General features: G+C 39.8%; 1 protein-coding gene across 1 annotated transcript in view; it reads right to left on the bottom strand.

Moving 5' to 3' along the window:
* The window catches only part of LOC144773339 (amine oxidase [flavin-containing] A-like), an 898284-nt gene that overhangs the window by 241290 nt on the left and 634925 nt on the right, over positions 1 to 22069 (bottom strand). Inside the window, exon 5 of the mRNA XM_078658305.1 lies at positions 4384 to 4475. Within this exon, the coding sequence (XP_078514431.1) occupies positions 4384 to 4475 (92 nt within the window). The remainder of the gene's footprint in view (positions 1 to 4383; positions 4476 to 22069) is intronic.

Here is a 22069-nt window from a genome sequence, read left to right as displayed (position 1 = left end):
TGGCAATACGTCAGGCATGCAATGCACCTTCATCTACCTAGCTTTCACCTTAACCCGAGATGACTACAAATATGCAGTGGACAGCCATGTGAATACAATTGAATGGAATAGCTATGAGTTACTTAAATGTCACTGAAACAAAAAGGGGCTAATTATTGCTAAAAGTTCACTAGATGGCGCTGTTGTACTGCCAGACTGTTCCTGGTATTGGCAGAACTCCTCTCACGCTCTGCTTGTCGAGTTTTTTTCAGTGAGTTTCTTTCAGAAGACAATAAAATGTGTTTTGGACGGCCCACCTAGACCACAGGCTGACTCTCCCGGAAGTCTGTCCATACGCTGATGTCCAGAGGCAGCAGAGCTCCTGCAGAGGCTTCCTCACGTTGTTACAGTGCATTCAATTCCACTGTCAACAACATTATAGGGGAAGGAAGGTTTAGTTAAAGTGGCCAGTAGCCAGTCGCATTTCTCTTTCCAGACCTCAACCTTTGTTATGCTGCAAAATCGCCTGCAGAGCTGTATCAGTCAGCGCGACTGGCAGGAGAATGCGTGTCGCGTCAGTTACTTCCTGACGACCCACAATCTTCCCTGCTTGGCGTATGTCACCTGCCTGTCAGGGCGACACTCTCCCAGTCACTCCTCAGTGTTTCCACACAGTCCCAACTGCCAGTAGCTGTGCCGGTCAACGCGACCGGAACGGCTTCCTCCTTCGCCGTTCGACATGAAGGAAAAATGCACAACTTCTCCTATGGTGATCACTTCCCAGCCACCGAGTGTCCACTCATGAAAAGAAAGCCTCAATGAGCCGTCTGCAGGGAAATGTCTCACTGAGAAGTGCGACAAAACCAAAAACAGTAATTACAGTGCCACTTCCAATCTCGCCTTACTCTGATGGTTTTACCCTTTACCCTCCACCGCACTGCTTCTGCACACCACTGGTGAGGTGGCCCCAGCCTCCGTCCTTCCTCCTCTTCGTCAACACGCCTTGGTGACAGCACCCAAACCACTGCTCCGAGACACCAGCAGCGAATAGCCGGCACTCTCTATGATGCGATTGACCACGTCACTTGAACTAGTAGGTGAGTGCTTTTATTTCTTTGCGATACTGTCCCGCATGCGTTTTCCCCAAGGGCAACAGGAAACTCTCCTCTATGTACTCATGGTGCCAGTACTGTACATCTTAGGATTCTTTTCCAACATGTTGAGGTCCCTTTCTCTTATGCTCCTCTGCTCCCAGATCCCGTTCTCCGTCACCAGTGTAAAATCGAGTGAATATTCAGGAACACAGGAGACTCTAATGTAAGAAGGTCGAGTTTATTTCTTGAGTTACAGCTAAAGGACCCCAGCCACAGTTGTAATCGTGACTCTCCTTCTCTCACTCCTCTCAGGGAGCTCGCCTTGGAACGTTTGCCACTGTGACATTCTAAAGCATGTCACAGTAATGTCAACTAATGTGAAACCAGACGAGGGGGTGAGTGGCAAGGTCAGGGTTCCCCTAATGCGGAGGATACCACAGGGGTCTTACCCCGAAACCGGACCCAGGATGCTTGTTTCCAGTTCAGGGAAGACCTGGCTTGGCAGTATGGGCTGGACTGCTCCCATGAGGCACAGGGTCAAGACTGATTTGCATATAGCTGGGTCTGAACTTGGGTGGGGAAGTGAGATAGAGAACGATGATGGATTCAACCAAGATCTGTGACTGGGGGAGGAGTGTCTGAAAAGTTTCTGCGCTCCGTCCATCATCTCCTTATGTTTGCATCCTTCTCTTTTGAGCATCGTTTTATAAATGTATTTTTCATTTAAATTTGTTTGTACCATTATTTGGGCACAAGGAGAAAATCGGGGGTACACAGTGAACCGGAGTAGGTGAGTAACTTTGATACCCATGAAATGGGAGTGGAAGGATCAGATACTGAGACAAGTCATAGATCTGGGGGTTAGAGGTCAGTTGATTGAGGGCTGTCTGTCTAATTAGGATTACCCAAGTTGGAATCTCTCTTTAGGGTGGTTGTAATCTTTTGTGCCTCAAGGTAGATTAGGAACTGTACATCACCCATCCTTTTTGAGGAGCTGGGTTGTATTGTGGTCTGAAGACTGGATGGAGTTTACTGAAGAAGCATCCAATATTTTGAACAAATAATGGGCACTGAAGTGACTAGCTCAGTCAGTGAAGTAGGGCAGTTGAGGCAAGAAAAGTGGCTTTGGGGTGATAAAAAAGTTTTATGTTGTGACACCAAGTGTGATTATGGACATCGTAGAGAGGGGCAAAGGGAGAAGGTAATGAGGTGAAAATTTGCATCTACAACCACAAAGATTTGCCTGGTGTGGCTCCTAGGATCTGGAATGCTCTGCCCAGTGAAACAAGAATGAACCCTTCTTCTGCCTCCTTCAAAAAAGACGTGAAAGCAATCTTCATGGCTAAATTCACGTGAAAACTATGACTGTTTACTGTATTTTATTATTTGTTGTGTTTTTGCGATCCGTAACCATTCTTCGTTTTTTTTCACTAGCTTAGTATTTTTTTTCTCCTTCAATTAAGAGCTTTGTATAACATCTTCACATAGATCTCTGTATGCTATCTTTTTCCATCTACTTATGTCTTGTAAAGCGCTCTGATACTCGCAAGAGTCTTGTTCGCGCTCTATAAAACCTTAAAAATTAATAAATATTTCTTAGAGAAGTGCTTTATTTTCAGATAACACAGCTCTCGGGCTCTGCGTGCAAGGTGTTCCTCTCTCTTTTTTTAAGCTGTGCAATCTGAAAATAATGTGCTAATACTGAGAAATATGCGGTTGAATGAGTTGAAATGTCATATGTGCACAAGTCTCTTATTGTCCATTGTCCTCTGTACCCAGCTCTAGAGGGGCACTGTGCCAGTTTCTCTGCCCCTACAATTAGTAGTAATTGAAACAGAGCTCTTGCCTTCCCACAGTACATCTGCATACTGCTGCTGCTGGCTCACAGGTCTCTGTGGCCCAGCAGCTTTCCTACACACACAGGACCGTCTCACTGTCTCAATTTGGAGGAGTCGGTTGATATTGGCTTTTTGTTACATCCTGGAGCTAGCTCACATCCTCTAGGTCTCATTGTACCACTGAGACACATGCAGCCTTGCCTACCGTTTATGCATCCAACATTTCAGCCATTACGCCACACATCTCGGTCAGTCCCACTTTATTCGGAAACTCCAGAGTTCATTGCAAGGGACTATCGATTTTCTAGATGACTTACACAGAGGCTTCAGAGTTAATCCAGGACTCTTTGGCCCCCCTTGGGCAGAGCCACCAAAATAGAATTCTGTTAATTAATGGGAGAGTTACTCATGTGTTCCCCTATCAGTCACAGCCTAAAGTTGAGGGTGCGGTAATTACCCTGGCGACTTTGCACTCGAGGGAGGGAGTCTTACCCAACTGTTGTCTGTTCCACACTTTGAGTGGTTGCCCTAGAGTTCTCTCTGTTCCTCAATAAAATGGGCGTCTTCAAGTTTAGAAAAAATAAATAAAAAATAACTCACATTTCATACTGCAGGCATGAAATAGGCACTCTGTCCCGTGCTGTGCCAGGAAAAGCCGATCATAATACTGCCCCAGGGCTGAACGACATTTACAGTTATCACCCAGAGCAAATATTTCATTTTTGCACTGGTTTCATGCAAAGGTTTTTGCACTAGCAGGCAGTGAAAAAGTAAGTGCAAACCTGCACTTCAGATGATTGACAAAATAGGTCATCTAAAACATAGCCTTCTAAATTAGGTTTAAAGCAAAGGAGTAACAGAAATGGCCTTTGAGAAAGCAAACAAATTCAAAAGCTTTATTACGACAATTAAGTCTTAAAGCACATACATATAACAGCTTAAAAAAAGAACGAGTGCGTTAAAAACCATGAATTACAGAACATTAAAATATGCAGTATAAATATAATAAACAGAAGAAAGGACATTTAATCCATTTGATTAAAAGGTATTAAAAAGAATCAGAATGTAATACAAGAATAATTATTTGAAACTATTATTGTAATCAGGGGAGTTTAGGTGTTACTCAGCTTTGGATTCCACCAATGTGGCGCATACGTATACTCCATGACCAGCTTAGAAATGTAGCCATTGCTATGGCAATTGGTGGTGCGGGATCGGAACAAAGTACTCTCATTGCCTCGGGACACTTTCTAGGGCCCAGTACTTTAGCTATCGGACTTAGCCATGCACGCCGAGGAGTAGAGTATGCAGAGCAGGCTATGAGAACATGGGGTACTTTGAGAAAGCATTCCAGAGCCACAGAAAGAAAATTACATATAATCTTTCCATGTGATTGATTTAATTTTACTTTAACATACAACAATGTATATACTATTTTCAGGTTTCACAATAAAACGTTTCTCTTGACTTACGCTGTACAGCAAACACTGTCTATAAAATCTTTCATCGTCATATTGTCCCATTCTGCAGCATGTGGTGCATCCCAAGGTGCATCAGCAGGAATCTACAAAGAAGTGCATATTATTAGCAACTGTATGTAGTGCACATACGCATCAACATGTCCATCGGAGATTGTTTTTCCTTTGGAGGTCTCGTCAACAGACAGTTTTTTCAGCTGTAGATAAACATACCTACTGTATCCAATATAGACGTAAGGGTTTGCCCACCCCTTGCTCATGATATGATAGCTATACTCCGTAATCTTGTGTTTCCTACCCAAAGAGCATTTCAGTCACGCCGGATTTTGATTGGCAGAGTTGCATCCTTCAACTGATGACGTGTATTGTAGTGCTTCATGAGCTACTTTCTGATTCTCTGAGTCTCTCCTGCTCCTCCAATCCTCATTTGGACCCTCTTCTCTCATCAAAATGTATCATCCCCCTCACCATACCTCCCCTGCAGTCTCACTACGGCCCAGTTCCGAATCGGTGGGTGGTAGGTGCACATTAATGGTCGCCATCTTGGAATGGTTTTTTCTCATGCGGTTTGTCTTCAAACAAAAAAAGAACCATTCCAATATACCAGCAGCATATGAGTGGGTAACAATAGTAACCATCTAGGCAAAAAAACAAGCACTGACAAAGCCAACAGGTGTCAAGTGTAAAAACTGCTGTCTTTAGCAATGGCTGTATTTGTTTAGAATACCTATGAACTGTAAAATTGAAAAAGTCAATTCTTAATGCTTCAAACTCTATTTGGGTACTGATTAATCTAAACACTTTTTGTGAAAGGTTTAGATCTGATGCAGCAACTTAATGTTCAACTATACTGTATAACAGTGCTTCATGGCAAAATGTTGTGCAGGGAGTTATCTTGGTGTTTCCATTAGAACACATTAAAAAATATCAGCATTTGTTCTCTGGAACATCTGGAAGATTGGGCATCCTGTATTTCAGTGGCAGAGATAGCAAATAACTCTCTATGTAGTGCATCAGGTTGCTTTTCCTTCTTTTGCACACATGGTTTTCAACCAGGTTTAGCTCCTCTACCTTAACTATCACTAAAGTAATGTCAGTCAAATCTTTACTTTAGAAACTGCAGGTAAACCAGCCCAGAAATCGGCCATTTTCCAGTTAACTAAAACTAAGGCAGACTACAAATGTTCTTTTGAAAGGGATTGGAGGCTCATCCCTAGTTATTGTAAAGATGCTCCAAGCATATAATTGTAGAAATATGTACATTTATTGTAGAACAAGCAGGTACATCTTCACATCTCCATGCCTTATCAGTAACTATCTCTAGCTAAGATCTAGTACACACAATCAAGAACACGCAGCAGTAGTAACCATAGTAATAGTTACTAGGAACCTGTGATGCCAAATCTCCTCTCTTTAATAATGAAAAACAAAATAAAACAATATAACTAATAATTATAATCCTAACAACTACTTGACAGAAACTACATATGTAGTTATTGTTTTGTTGAACTTTAAATACAAGAATGTTTTATACAAGAATAAGGTGTGATAGGAACATACTAAATGGAAGTGGATACTCTACGCCCCTTCTTTACCCAAAAAATAATTACATAGCATCGTTCCTATATCTCATCGGTAATCTTATTGTTCTACCAACACGTGTCATTCTTCCAGAGTTACTAGAAGATTGCATAACCTTACAAGAAGACTGAACATCAACACTGGGAGCAATGTTAACAGATCGGGAACTAATATTATCATTATCTTGATCACAACTTGTAGTATCTGTAACTTCATCCCACATCCAATTCTTTGAAGAAGATAATTTGCTTGTCCCTTTTTTTTTTACATCACTACACTTAGACAACTTGTTTTAATGCCAAATTTTATCATCACTCAATTTGGCAGATTTGGAAAAAGGTTTTATCACACACAAAGGTGCAGAATATTTACTTTGTCCTTTCTTCACTTTAGAACTGAGTTTTACTTTTACCCAATCACCTTCTTTGAGTTTAATGTCACAAGTGTTGTATGAATCATCAAAATTAGCCATACAGCTTTCATGCATTTTCCTTAGATTTGATCTAACAACAGCTGGTGACCATTTTCTGTAAGACTTCATTTTTTTGTCAAATCTGTTTATTAGCATTTTTGAAAAAAGACATCACATTGCATGAGACAGGTCAACAGTAAGTGCACAGTAAGAGGGCATATCAGGTGGCCTTTAAGAATCTATACATCGTATACGTAGATATTCTAGCCTCTGATCAAATTTTTTTTTAAAAGGGGGAAGAATTGTCCTGCATACTACTGGCAGTTCATAAGGTATTGAGTAACCGCCTCTAGGCAAGTTCGTGATTCTGTAAGACTTCATGGTTTTCCAAGCAACATTATCTCTGTAAAAAGGTTCTCTACCTCGTAAGATTCTAAAAGGACGGTAACCAGTACCAGTGGGTGTAATCCTGTAAGCCCACAGTGGGCTAAAAAGTTATTTTTCTCAATTTTTCCCAGCACTCAATGATGCTTGTGCACTGCCCATTATAACTCTGTTGAACCTTTCCACAATACTGTTCCCTGCCGGGTGATATACTGAGGTTTTCTTTCCACAAATGCCATTCCTCTCCAAAAACTTAGTGTATTTTTCAGATGAAAATTGTGGTCTGTTATCACTTAGTATTTCCTTAGGAATTCCTTCACGCAAAAACACACTTTCTAAAATTTGATGACTTGGTTAGTGTCGAAATTTCCAGTAATTTCTATTTCCGGCCACTTAGAATAATCATCAATGACTACCAACACATGTTTGTGATTTCCTTCATCATCATTAATCGGGCTTAGCCAATCAATAAAGATTTTCCCAAGGCCGATCAGGAAGATGTTTTGTGCCAAGAGTAGGTCTAAACACCTGTTAAGTTTTATCTGAATCTTGGCATATTGAGCATTGTTTGACAAACTTCTCTATGTCTCTGTCCTTGTCAGGCCACCAATATAGCATTTTTAGTCTGGACTTTAGTTTACTGATGCCTAGATGACCATCATGATTTAACTCCAAAATTTTTGATCGTAAAGTTGTAGGAACAACAATTCTTTCTCCTCCGCATACAAAACCAGCATTGTCAATAGATAGTTCATTTTGTATTTCCCACATAGCTCTCAATTCTCCTTGGCTATCATTTTCTATGGGCCAACAATGAGTTATGAAGTTTGCCGCTTTTTTTAATCCTTCTTCACGTGCATACTCATTGTTCCATTCCTCTTTGGAGTTGGAGATAGCATTTGTATTCTCATAAACTACTGCCACATTAACATCTTCCCAATCATTTTCCTCAAAAGGTTCAAATGGTAAAGGAGATCTACTTAAATAGTCTGCCACTTGATTCCTTTTCCCTGGAAGATATTCAACCTTGTATGTAAAATCCAAAAGTTTTAGGCTCATTTTGGCTGTTCTTGGGGTGGCCTTTTATACACCATCAGATGTTAAAACCATAAGCAATGGGTTATGTTCCGTACGAAGGATACATTTTGTGCCCCACACTAACTGCCTGAATTTTTCCATTGACCATACTGTAGCTAACATTTCCTTCTCTACAACAGAATATTTTTCCTCTGTTGGAGATAATGAATGAGAAGCAAAGGTTATAGTTACTTCTTCTTCATTGTCGTTCATTTGGGATAGAACTGCTCCTAAACCCTATCCGCTTTGCATCTGTGGTGATACTACTTTGAGTAAGGTTGTCAAAAGCTTGGAGAGGGAAAGCTGAGATAAGATCATTTTTTATTCTCCTGAAATCCTCTTCAAGTTCTTTGTTCCAAATACATTCTTGATTTAATTTAAGTAATTGTCTTAAATTGTAAGTCTTTTTGGCAAAATTCTGTACAAATTTAGAATAGAATTCAGTCATACCAATAAATGACCTTATCTCGTCTTTAGACTTGGGAACTGGAGCATTTTTAATGGCATCAATCAACTTCTTTTTTGGAGAAATACCTTCCCCACTTACTTCGTGTCCAAGATACATTACTGACTTCATCCTGAATGTACATTGTTTTAGTTCAGCTGGTAATCCCTTTTCTGATAAAATTTGACGGATGTCTTTAATCTTTCGTCAGGTTCATACTCATTGTGTCCCATAATGAGTATGTCATCTTGGAAGTATGTCATACCTTTTAACCCTTTAAACAATTTGAGCATTAAACCTTTGAAACACTGCAGCAGCAGATGCTAAGCCAAAGGGCATTCGTACAAAACAATAACATTCAAAAGGAGTTATGAAAACTGTTAAGCTTCTTCTGCTGTCGTGTAACTGAATTTGGTGTTATGCAGATGTCAAGTCTATTGTTGAAAACCACTTAATCCCCTTAGTTTTAGCCAATAATTCAATTCTAGATAAGGGGAATTTGTCCACAACTATGTTCTAATTTAAATCTTTCAAGTCTATGCATAGGCGCAACCGGCCAACAGGTTTGCACGCTGCGACTAACGGCGAGCCATTCTGCACTCTCTATAGGCTCTATTATTCCTTTTTTTTCCACGATGTCTAATTCAGCCATGACTCCTTCTCTTGTGCTGATAGGTATATTTCTGGCTTAATGGCACACTGGTACAGCATTGTCTTTAAGTACAATTTTATGTGTAAATCCACTCAGTTTTTCCACATTGTCAGAAAAGACAATTGGAAATTGTTTTAAAATATTCTTAACAAGATTGTCATCAGATTCATTAAGAAGCAAAACCAGGTCATCCATTTTGGGATTAAGGATAATCCCAAATTCCCCTTGATCTACCCATCCCAATACAGATGGGCCTTTTTCTGCAACATATAATTTACCCATGGCCTTTCTGTCATTGAACTTGAATATACGTTCTACATAACCCACCATTGGTATCTTTTCACCAGTGAAGGTTACTGGTTGTATATCAGAAGGTTTTAGTTTTTGCTCAAGAACATTTGCAAATTTGCTTTCCCACACACTACGTTGTACGATAGTGTAAGGTGAGCCTGAGTCGAGTACTATTTGTAAATAAACGCCACCTATTTTTATATCACAAATCAGCTTTTTCTTGCCTGAGCCATTAACATTTAACACAATGTTCTCATCATCATTAATGTCATATATGCATAATATGCTGTCATCACTAGATGAGTTTTGATTATCTACTTGTTCCTCAACCTTGTCATTTATACATCCTACACCATTTTTCATTTGCATTATGTCCTTTGTACACACATCTATAACATCTAAGTTGTTTTTCATCTTGGTAATTTCTTTTAAAAGTAGTACTTTTCTTATTGACTTCCTTGTAATTTCGTTCGTCAAATCTTTTCCTGTCATTCATGTTACTAGTAACTCTACTAACAACATTGCTTTCTTCATTACTTTTAAGTGCAACTTGTGCACATCTTTTTGACATTTCACCTTTCTTGACAATGGCAATAATTTCATTTAATGGTGCATCTCCACAAACCCAAAGTTTTTCTTGGATGGCTGAGTTATTGGAATGCATAACTAACTGATCTCTGATGAAACTATCGTGCAAATTGCCAAATCAATAGATAACTTTTTCAAAGAAGACACATAATCTTCAACAGATTCCAATCTATGTTGTTTCCTTTGAAAAAATGTCTACCTGTTGATTCCTACAAAAACAGTAGGTTGGTAATGTGCATCAAGATCTTCTAACGCTTCAAAAATACATTGCCCCTGATCTTGCCTTCTTTTCCATAATAAATTCTAGAACCTTCTGGTCTTAAACTATGCAATAACATTTTCTTTTTCCCTAGATGCAGAAAATTTGTCCTCACTCTCCTCTTCAAGAGCAGATAAATGAGGGGCGTGGCTAGCGCCCGACGGAGATGGCGGCTTGCCCGTGACACTCCGGGAACGGCGGAGATGAACTCGGCCCAACGGTGAGCATTCGCCTAGGCTTCATCACAAAAACGAAGGAAGATACGTCGGAAGTGCCCGGCTTCATGTTGCTTGGCTTGTTGATGTAGACGCAACGGTGGAATCCTCTCTTTGGCATCTGGACCGGTGACGTAGCGATCCTGAGACTGCACCTGCCATTTTATGCCTCATCACGAACGGAGCGCAATTATGGCATAAGGAAGCTCCTTTGGCATTTTCATCACAGCGCTCGGTAAACACTGCCGTGTGAGTACCCTCCCTGCTCTCCCGAATATATTCTTTAATTCTGGCATATTTTAATTCAACAAATGTGATGAAGTATTTCTTTTCAATATATGGCCGCCATTTTGAATATCTAAGGAATGCATTTAACAAGGAGTGCTGACTGACTCTTTGCATATTTTTCTATCTTTGACTGAAAAATGCTCCTGCAGTTTCCTTAATTAATTTCTGGCTGCTTTCACTTGTTCCTTCAACTGGGACATTGTAAACTGAGTTTTCTACAGGAATGCTGCATATTGTGACCTCATCATTTTATCACATTTAGAGTCATTTATCCCACAGTAAATGTACTGGATAAACAATGTCATTTTAATTCAATGTTTTGAGCTCTCTTTCCTAGCAATTTCTATTGATATATAAAAGTGTGACCTTTTAGGATATCTTCCTTTTTTCTTTGTTTCTTGAGGATACATTTTGAGGCGTGTTTATTATTCCTTTCACAATGATCTATCGTCTCTTTATTTACATATTCATAAAACCACGCTAATGCAGGATTTTCTTTTTTTTTCCTGTCTGCTTGTTTTTCTGTTATATTGTGGAGAGCGATATCTAACCTTTCTACTTCACAGTGGTATTGTTATTGATTCTTCACTGCAGCTTTTTGCTCCTTCATGAGAAAACACTTTAAAGAGACACTTCATTCTAAATCTACATTTCTCCTTCCGACTAGTTCACGCTACCAGTGTTTAGTTATGGATGGTCCAGTTAATTCATCGCCAAAAACTATGTCATCCACAGCGACTAATACAGCTTCTGGTGGTACTAAAGCTTCATCTAAAAGACTGAAGAAGGATCCTCCTTCTCCTCCCAAGCAAGTTTCTTCAGTTACCATGGACTTATTGCTAGAGGAATTCAGGGCTTTACGCCCATTTGTTGAGGAAACCACTTCTACACTCCAAGAGACTACTTCTACACTCCAAGAATTATCTAATAAATGTTCTTGTGTAGAAAATCGAGTCACTACTCTAGAACAGAATGTTGATTCTTTGACTGCTTCTACTTCTAAGATTGAGACCTTATGCTCTCAGGTATCTCGCCTACACAAACAAGTGGAGAATTTAGAAAGCAGAAACAGATGTAATAATCTCCGTATTTATGGTCTGCCGGAGGAGACAGAAGGGTCCGACTCAATTGCTTTCTTCAAGTCTTTTCTTACCAAGCTTCTCAAGCTTCCGGAAAGCACCAATTTAAATATTCAAAGAGCTCATTGATTGGGATCCTTGTCACACTTGGCATTTGTGGCTTCAAAAAGGAAACCAAGAGGAGTGATTCCTTGAAATTACTGATCTATTGAAAGTTTTTCCTGCTGCCAGAGCTTTGAATAAATTCACTTGGTCGGGGAATACGTTATTCTTCACTCAGGATTAGGCTAAATCAACTGCAGACCGTCGTAAGGAATTCTTGGCAATGAGACCCCAACTACGCTCGATGGGAGCGAGATATGGTCTCTTTCATCCGTGCCTATTTAAAGTAACTATCAACAACAAAACTACTACCTACGAGGATCCATTAAAGCTTAAAAGCTTCCTTTACTCTTTTTCGACTGAATCAATGGATACCTCTTCATCATCACACCCGAAATAGTTCATTGTGACTCTGTTTTGCCTCTCCTTTTTTGCATAAGTTTCAATTTTCTTATGGTATCGTCACAAGTATACCCATGATGTCTCTCCTGGGATAGTTTTCATTGTGTTGTTGCTTCAAGTTTACCGTTATTATGTATTTCCCTATTACCCAGTTTCTGACTCATATCAATTTGATTTTCATCCTTCTTTTTACTGTTTTTACCTTATGCTTAACCTCTTTTTTCCTTTACAGGTTCACAGGTTCACCCTTCATGTCTTCCTTCTCTCCTCATGTTTTGCTACACTCCGTTGGTACCGTTTTCCTTTCCCGCCCTCGCTCGTGAGTTTTGGACACGTCATTGTTCCGTGTGGCCTTCCATCTCCCCACCCCTCGTATGGTCTGGAATTTTTGTAAATTTCTCTTCTTATTTACTCTTCTTAGCTTTTGTACTGTTATCCTTCTTTTTTCGTTCTTCTCTGCTCTTTTTCTACTTTCATATTACTTACCTTCACTTTTATCTCTACTGCAATCTTTTTTTCTCTCACTGCACGCCCTCTATATTCAATTACCACATATTTCTTACTATATATATTTCCCCTTTTTCTTCTTCTTATCTCATACACTTCATTATATATACAGTTGGTTCACTGATGGAAATATTTTTATGTTTCTAATTCATTGCTAGTTTCGGTATTTAAAGTATTGTTTTTTCTTTCTTTTATGCCTTTAAAATTTGTATCTTGGAATGTCAGAGGTTTACATTCACCCATTAGGCGGCAGAGAATGTTGACCCATTTATTTAAATTACAAACAGATATCGCTTGTCTGCAAGAGTCACATCTCTCAGCTGATTAATCTGCAAAGTTGAAAAGAAGTTGGGTGGGTGAAGTCCTTTTTTCCCCGGGTGATGGCAAACGAAATGGTGTCCTTATTTTGTTTAAAAAGTCCCTCTCTGTCAAAATACTCTCACACTGTACAGATCAAATAGGTAGATGGGTTTACGTAAAACTTTTGTTAGACAATGTCCCACTTTCCATATTCAATATCTATGCACCTACAGTTGGTGATTCCTCCTTTCGGAATTCCCTTTCTCAACAAATTACACAACATTATGATGACAATTTCATTCTTACAGGGGACTGTAACGAAGTTTTTTACCCATTTATTGATTGGAATTCCTCAGTCCCTTTTGTCCCTCATAAATCTCACAAACCATTTACACAAATGGCTAGACAGCACAAATTGATAGATGCCTGGAGGCTATGCAACCCCACACTTAGAGAATATTCTTTCTATTCTTCAACACATCATACTCAATCTAGATTGGACTACATTTTTCTCTCGCATAATCTTACTCAATCATTAGTGGGTGCAGATATTGGTTCTATTCTAATATCAGACCATGCTCCTGTAACTATTTGTCTTGATGTTTTACGGACACCTTCGGCATCTCGCAACTGGCGTTTTAATAATCATTTGCTTTTAGATTCCTTATTTACCTCATCTTTTTCCTCTTTTGTTAATGAATACTTTTTTTAATGAAACAGATGATATACCTTATTATGTGGTTTGGGACGCCTTCAAATCCTCAGCTAGAGACTTTATTATCAATTTTGTCTCGAAAAAGCGTAAAAAAGCCCAACAGACCGCTAATGCCCTTCTGCATCAAACAACTGGAACATACATACTTCACTTCCAAATCCAAGGAATGCTTATCTGACCTTGTCAAAGCTAAAATCCAGTTTAATCAAGATACAACCAATAATGCCTTCACCTATTTACTAAAATCGAGCGCAAAATATTATGGTGGTCAGAATAAAGCAGGAGAACTATTGGCTAATTACTTAAAAGTTAAACAAAATAAACTTAGCATAGACTCTATCTTTGATCAGACTCAGCAACTGAAATTTAAAGATGAAAACATTTTGAATGAATTCCTTCTTTTTTATAAGTCTCTTTACTCTTCTGAAACTTCTGCCTCTGACCAAAGCATATCCCACTTCCTTTCTAAAATCCACCATGCTCAAAGTACACATCCAGATATTTCACCTTTAGAGGCTGACTTAAGAACTCCTTGATGCCTTAAAAACGCTTAAAAAAGACAAAGCACTGGGACCGGATGGTTTCAATGTAGAATTTTTTACCCACTTTGCACACTTACTCATCCCTAAATTGCACACTCTCATACTTACTTTTCTACAATCTGGTGAATCTCATGGGTTTTTTTCAGATGCCCTCATTTGTATTATTCCTAAGGAAGGGAAGGATCCCCAATTCTGCAAAAATTATCAGCCCATTTCCCTAGTCAACATCGACTGCAAAATTTTCTCTAAGGCTTTGGCTTTACGCTTAGAATCTCATATGTCAGTCTTGTTGGGGCCTGAACAATCTGGTTTTGTTAAAGGCAGACTTATCACAGATAACACTTGTTTATTTTTTGATATCCTCCCCAAAACTTCTCACACTAATTATTCACTGGCAGCTATAGCCTTGGACGCGGAAAAGGCTTTTGATAGAGTTGAGTGGTCATACCTCTTCAGTACATTACAATGGTTTGGATTCGGTCTAAAAATTATTGCCCCAATATCTCTCTTGTATTCAAATCCAAGAGCGGCTATATCAGCTAACAATGCAGTTTCTTCATACTTTCACCTCGGCAGAGGTGTCAGACAGGGATGTCCTCTTTCTCCTTTTCTTTTTAATTTAGTTTTGGAACCTTTGTTGTTACGGATCCGTCAAAACAGTAACATTCATGGTTTTACTTTTAACGACACCAATGTCAAAATGGCAGCTTATGCTGACGATGTTCTTCTATATCTTTCACAACCTCAGATATCCCTTCCCACTTTTTTGGAGGAGGTTGATTTGTTTGCCTCAGTATCCGGTTACAAACTTAATAAAGATAAGTGTGAAATTTTACCCCTTACCAAGTATACTTTCAAAGCTGAATTCATTACTTCAGGTTTCACATGGAATCCTCAATATATTAAATATCTGGGCTTACATTTCACTTCATCTATTTCAGGTACCATATCTCGGTGCTTGGATGACTGTATACAAAGGCTCTCGTCCTTGACGACGGGGTGGCATCCCTTATATCTGTCCTAGTGGGGTCGCCTAGACACCATAAAAATTATGCTCTCTCCTATAGTTTTCTACACTATTTCTAATATCCCAGTCTCCATTCCCTCCAAATATTTTTAAAAGATTAACTCAGTCTTGTCCTCCTTTTTATGGAGTAACAAAAAATCACGCATGTCTATCTCCAAATTAATTCGTCCAAAAATAGAAGGTGGAACAAATGTTCCTGATTTTCCTATTTACCACAAATCCTTTTTACTACGTCAAGCGTCAAACTGGCTTTCTGGCTCATCTGTTAATCGTCCTCTTTGGACTACTCTTGAGCAGTCCTTTCGCTCACCCCTTACCTTTCAAGAATATCTCCTATTCGCACGCAAACCACAGTCGGTATCCTCTCCTATAATTAAATTTACCTCCAAATTGATTCCAGCCATTTCATCAACCTCTTTTCTTAATCTCCCTTTATGGCATAACAAATTTATTATGATTAATAATAAACCTCTTTTCTGGAAATCTTGGAGAAAACGAGGGCTGGTCTGGGTACACCAATTATATGACAATGGCCGACCTATACCTTTTTCCCAGGCTCGTACCTTATTTGCTTTGCCTTCTAACCTCAGCTCTAAATACCCTCGATTATTGACAGCTGTTCAAGATGCTTCTGTACATTACACATCCTCTGTCCCAATCAAACCTCATAATGATAAATTGCGATCTCTCCTTGTTAGTAATTCTAAGGCATCAGTCATATATACATTTTTTCATACCCCATCTGAATCAAGAGATAAGACCACATTGGAACTACTCTGGGAAAAAGATCTGGAATCTTCTTGGACTGTAGATCTTTGGGATAAGATATGGCTTAAACTTAGGAATTCTTCTAGAGCTGCAAATATCACACAGACTCTCTTTTTCATATACAATAGGCTTTTACTTTCTCCAATGACTCTTAATACACGACACTCTCATCTTCCTGACACTTGTTGGTCATGCTCAGAACCACGTGCTGACCTATGTCATATGCTTTTTCATTGTACATTAGTTAGAGATTTTTGGGAAAGGGTCTGGCCCCAAATGAACGCTATCTTTCACTCTGCTCACCCCTTATCCATATCACATATATTTTTAGGTAGTTTGTCCCCTGTTTGGGTGGGATGCAGCTCTAATTTTCGTATTATTGATTTGCTATTGGCAGTAGCCTTTCAACAAATTACAAAAAATTGGAACAATTGTACTAAATTGTCTTATCAGGCTTGGTGGTACGCTGTTTGCTATAATCATAGGCTGGACACGTCCCTTGTATACCCATTGTGCATGGCAACAAAACGTCTCGATCTATGGTCACCTGTTACGACGTTTATAGATCTAAGTGCCAAACGTTCCCTGACACATAATCCTCATCAGCAAGAAGTATCTAAACCTCCGTGACTTCCCTTATATTATTCTTTTATATATTATCCTTAACTGTATTTAATAGTATGAATTATTGTAGTTTACTTTAAGCTACTGTATGAACCGATATATCATTCATTGATGTTTTTTTTTCTTTTTATATATATTATATAGTTGACTGTATTTTACTCTTGTTTTCTTCTTTTCACTCTTCTTTACATTGATATTTTGCGTGTAGCGCTTGTATGCTTATTTTATCTAGTTTTTGTATAACTGTATTACTTCAACTTAATAAAATTATTTTGAACTATAAGAGCAGATAAATAATTTAGGAAGTACTCTTTCCAGTCCAACCATTTCAATACACCTTCTCCAGGATAAACAAGAAAAGGAACAGGAGAGACCAACCCATAACCTTGAGTAGCCATTTTGAGTGTGATATAATTGTAATGCTAATTGTAGTGTACTATCACTGTATGAATCACTATTCTATGAATAGGCTGTAAAATGTAGAAAAATAGGTTAATTAATTATGTACATACATTTAAGGCATAACATTCAAGGTTGTATATAACAACTATAATTGACTGAAGATTGGTTAAAACGAGTTTAAGTATGCACAAATATAACTGGTGTGCATATCACTGTATGGTTAAATTATTTGTAATCAATTCTCAGTTACCACTGTTAGAGAAGAGGGAGATTGTTTAAAATTGCCACATCGTTGAAAGTTCCTTCCGATTGCTGTTAAGATGATTATTTCCTCCTGAATGTGTTCCGATTTTTAAATGTAGAGAAAAGAGTCTCTTGCTCGATGTTGCTAGGAAACATGAGTAAACAAGGAAACAAAATGGAGTGACGCAAAGGTCACGTTGCGTGACAACACGAGATGATGTAAGCATGCTTTCGCGTGATGACGTGTGCACGTTTGAGATCCGGTAGAACTCGTCGTATCTTCTTACGTGCGTCTTAATCGCTGATGTTGTCACTGGTTGCAAAGAAGAGGCTGACGTCGTCTGGAATTGCTACAACACTCGTGTCTCTTCTTCTGGAATGATGCTGTCGGACTTAAGGACTCAATGGAGGTAGACTGCCACCATCGCTTGAAAAATGTCTGCCGCAATGGTCAGACTTGGTAGGAAACGACGGCCAATTTGAACACAAAAAAGTTACCTATTTCCAATGGAAGTGCAACTTCTTCCTCTACCTTCTTAAAAATTCCTGAATTAGCCGGTCAGCTTCCAATTCTTCTATAGTACTTACTGAATACAAATTCGAGGGTAGTATGCAGGAGTGCTCCCAACGAACTTTCTAATGTAACATAATAATAAAAAAATTGTTCTTAATTGTAACTCGCCTTAAGGTATCCAGTTTTCTTGAGCAGTTTCATCTTCTGCTTGTTCATCAACTGCTCTATAGTCCTATTTTTATTTAAATGAATTCTTCTGGAGCATAAATGTAGTCTTGTAGGATTCTATGTTCACATCCCTTCTGAAGTGGTCAAATTGTAAATCAGTGGAAGTAGTGTGGCTAAATATCCAGAAGTTGCCTAAGAGAAGTCATATAATTATGGCGCAGGCCACTTTGCCTTTGCCTTGTCTGGTGAATGCACCATATCATTTTTCTGAGCTATCTCAAACTCACTATGCCTCTGTTTGTCTTTTCCATCAGGAATGCACTATGGCGCCACAAGCACTTGCTTTCCAATATGGTGATTCTGAGAGTCAGATGTGTCTAGTTTCTGAATTTCTGGATCTTCTGATGGGTTAAGTCATAGCAGCCCAACTTTGGTTGACAGAGTCTGAAGTCGTATGGAAATAATTTTATTTAAACAAAATCCTAATGAAAATGTAGTGCTAGAGGCACTCTTATGGTTTGACACCATGCGGTGACCTTTGACTACCATCATTTTAATGGTCTTTTTTGTGTTTCATTTTACTCTAGCCTGAATGTACGACGTCCTGCATATGCCTTGTTTCTCTTGAAGATTTAATCTTGCAGCCTTGAACAGCTTGCCAAGAACAGAATGTGTAGGATGTGCATATGAAAGTATGAGAGAGAGAAAGAGAGAGAGAGAGAGAAAGAGAGAGAGAGAGAGAGAGAGGGAGAGAGGTGTGGAATGTAATTTTTGGTCTCAAATGGCAGTGTTAAGAGCAGTGGTGCAGAAATGTGCATTATGCTGTGCATTGAGAAGATGAAGTATGTGGTGCTATAGGCAGTGGTGACAAATGTGCATTGTGTTGTACATTGGGAAGTATTACAAAGTTATTTACTATTGGCATGTCATTCTGAATTCTGAATCTGTCTGGCTGTTGACCAAGGTCCTCTACCTACTGGAAGCTGGCCTTGAAGTTCCCCCCTGCGATGACTACCGCCCGATCTTCTCTCCAGCATCGGACTTGCTGAATGAGGCCTATTCCACCACACCTCCTAAGCCCTGGCAAACCATTGCTCTTGCCTGGAGGGCCAGGGGCAAGAAGAGAACCATGTGTTCAGCATGCTCATCGTGCCTTTATAAGCTGGAGCATCACTCTTAGATACTAATTTTATCGGTCCCTACCTGTTGTGTTGGAATGACATCCATGGATCCAGTGTGTAGATTGGTAAGATAATTTATTAAGATGTTATCATGAAAAGCCCCACCAGGAGCAGCCTTCCTGCTGCTCAGCCCATTTTTCAATTGACTCTCTCACTCAATCAACATTCCACAGCATCACCACACACCAACATTCCACAACCCCAGTCACACTGACTGAGCAGCAGGTATAACACTACCACTGACCATTGACCACAGCCTCTGATGCCTCCGGCTCTCTTGAGTGGCTTTTTCAGGCGTCCCTTCCACCTGATCGCCTATGTGGTAACGCCCTGGTGGGGCCCATGTTCGGTAACCTATTGCTGGACCCTTTGTAACTACGATTTGCAGCACTCCTGCATTGTGGTTGCGCCTACTACTGGTGCATTCTGACCATCTGCCCTACCTTACCAAAACAGCAGTTCAAGGGTTGGCTGCACACTCTTTTCCCTTTGTATCAGGCCCATTGTCCTTCTTAATATCGAAGGGTAAACCCACCTGCCAGCTGCTATGTACATATGTGGTGACTGGCAAGGCTAGAAATACCACACCAGCCATGGCCAACGTCATCTCAGAGACTCATCATGAAGGAACTTATGGATATCAAGTCAACCCTGAACTATATGCATACTGATACTAAAACCACTACAGTAGAACTTAAATCTCTTCAGGCCAACCTCATGTCCTTCCCACTTTGATGCTACAAACCGCACAATGTTGCCCATGGAAGACTGACTGACTGTTTTGGAAACCAACCTCAATGTTGGCAGCGAAGTGTGGCATGTGCGCAGAAAATATGCAGGAGATCTAAGAATGGCAGTTACAGGAATAATACTCATTTTTTTGCTTTCTGGAACAGCTCAAGGGGACTAGTGTAGAAGGGATTTTAGCTAAATTTATCCAGGAATTCACCAGCCTTACGTGTACCCCATCTTAGAGTTCCAACAAGCCCACAGGCTCTGCACCAGAGAGGTGGGCGGGTAGGGGGGGAGCAGGGAGAAACACTCCTAGACCACTCATTGCTTGTTTTCTCTACCATCAGCAGATCCGACAATGTTCTCTGCAGCTAAATGGCATAACAGACTGTTCCTGTACCCAGATGCTAGAATCTACATCGTGGCTGACTTCTCATATGACACAATGGTGAGGAGAAAGAGGTTTCTGGTGCTTAGACCTACGATTCGACAACTTAACATCCGCTAGGACATCTTGAACTAGCCACGATGTAAATTACTGGTGAAGGCAAACATAGGGAATTGGAGGAACCGGAGAATCTTGAACAATATTTGTCCTCCCTAATTGGCACTAACATGGACACCTCACACTCAGCTATGTAACTTCACACCATGGTTGGCCTCTGCTTCCACATCAAAAACCTACCTTGGCTACCATCTCCTCAGAACACTAACTATTGAACACTGTGCTTAAATGATGGGAGGAGATAGCACCCTGAGATGGGAAAGACGAGGCTGCCAGAGGTCACGGTAAGTCTCACTCTCCCATCACACCTTGACCATGTTAGCCTTGGCAGCCCCTTTTGTAGAGCCCTGGATTTTGTCTGAAAGCCTTACTTGGTAAAACCCAACCAATACTTATGATACCATACTTCCTATTCTTGTCTCTTTTCCTTGAATTGAATGAATGGGAGTGACTTTCGTTATGCTAAGACTATTATAGGGTCCTTCCTTCCAATGCACACATACTCCTGCTGCCTCAGGCCGTGCATTCTACCTACATGCTGTGGTGTTTCCCTATGTAACCTAATAGGCTAGGTCTGGATACTTGGCTGAACAATAGTGCATCTGGGGGTGCCAGGCAGAGGGAGGGCCACTTGCCTGTATAAAGTAGGTTTTATTTCTAACTTTTTTTAATATTTCATAATTTAATGTGATAGTACTTTCTCTGCACAGTACGTAATATAACCCCCTTTTCTCACCCACCTGATTACTGGCCCATGGCCTTTCCACAGGATTGAAATATCTTTGTATTATCTCTCTCAATGTCAATATTGTCACCCATTACATTAAACGTTAGAAGACACTCAAATACCTTGCATTAAAATGTCATGAACAAAAGCCCTGTAACAAGAAATGCACTTCTCCACCCTCGATCCAGCAAATCATACAGAGACTAGGTGGGCATTAGTCTTCTTTCTACTCCTAGTGCAATCCCTGCTCTCTCAGCTGTTTCCTTCTCTCTTAAGAAGTGTGGAGTTGCTATCCTATTTCACAAATCTATCCCACAAACTATTATAATAAAAATCATGGATGGATCTGTTTGGTCACATAGACATTATAGTTAGGTTCAGAATATAAACACAGAAAACCAAAGAAATTCCGCAGTTATAGTTAGAGTTACCTCAAACAATTATAGCTTGTGTTCTAAGGTAACTATAAGTCACGTCCCCACCATGCACAGTTTTCTCATAAATAATTTTTATGCAAAAGTTGTAGTGATATTATCATTCATTTCATAGAAGTTCAAAACATTGGACCAAGTTCTGATCCTGGGTTCTCCCTACACCCCTAATTAAGATGGCCCTCTTCTTTTTCATCTATCTCCAGACTCCTACCAGAATTTGGTAGCACTATGTACATTATGGGAGGCGACAGGAACTTAGCGTTGGACTCCCTTTTTGACAGATCAGAACACCTGGACAGGCCTAGGTCTAGAGATAGTGCAGTACGACTGGACGTATTACAGGACCATAATCTACATGAATCATGGCGCCTAACACACCCCTGAGATAGGGAATCATATTTTTATTTTATTTCAGAATTTATATTGCGCATGGATGCCCCAGCAACGGGGCGTCCCAGCGCATACAAGTACTGATCACTAGATGCCGTAAATAAAGGAAGGCATAATGCCGGTAAA

The sequence above is a fragment of the Lissotriton helveticus genome, chromosome 8 (assembly GCF_964261635.1).
Source record: "Lissotriton helveticus chromosome 8, aLisHel1.1, whole genome shotgun sequence".
NCBI classification, from domain to species: Eukaryota; Metazoa; Chordata; class Amphibia; order Caudata; family Salamandridae; genus Lissotriton; species Lissotriton helveticus.
Note: the sequence above shows the minus strand (reverse complement) of the source record. Positions and strands in the feature narration are given on the sequence as shown.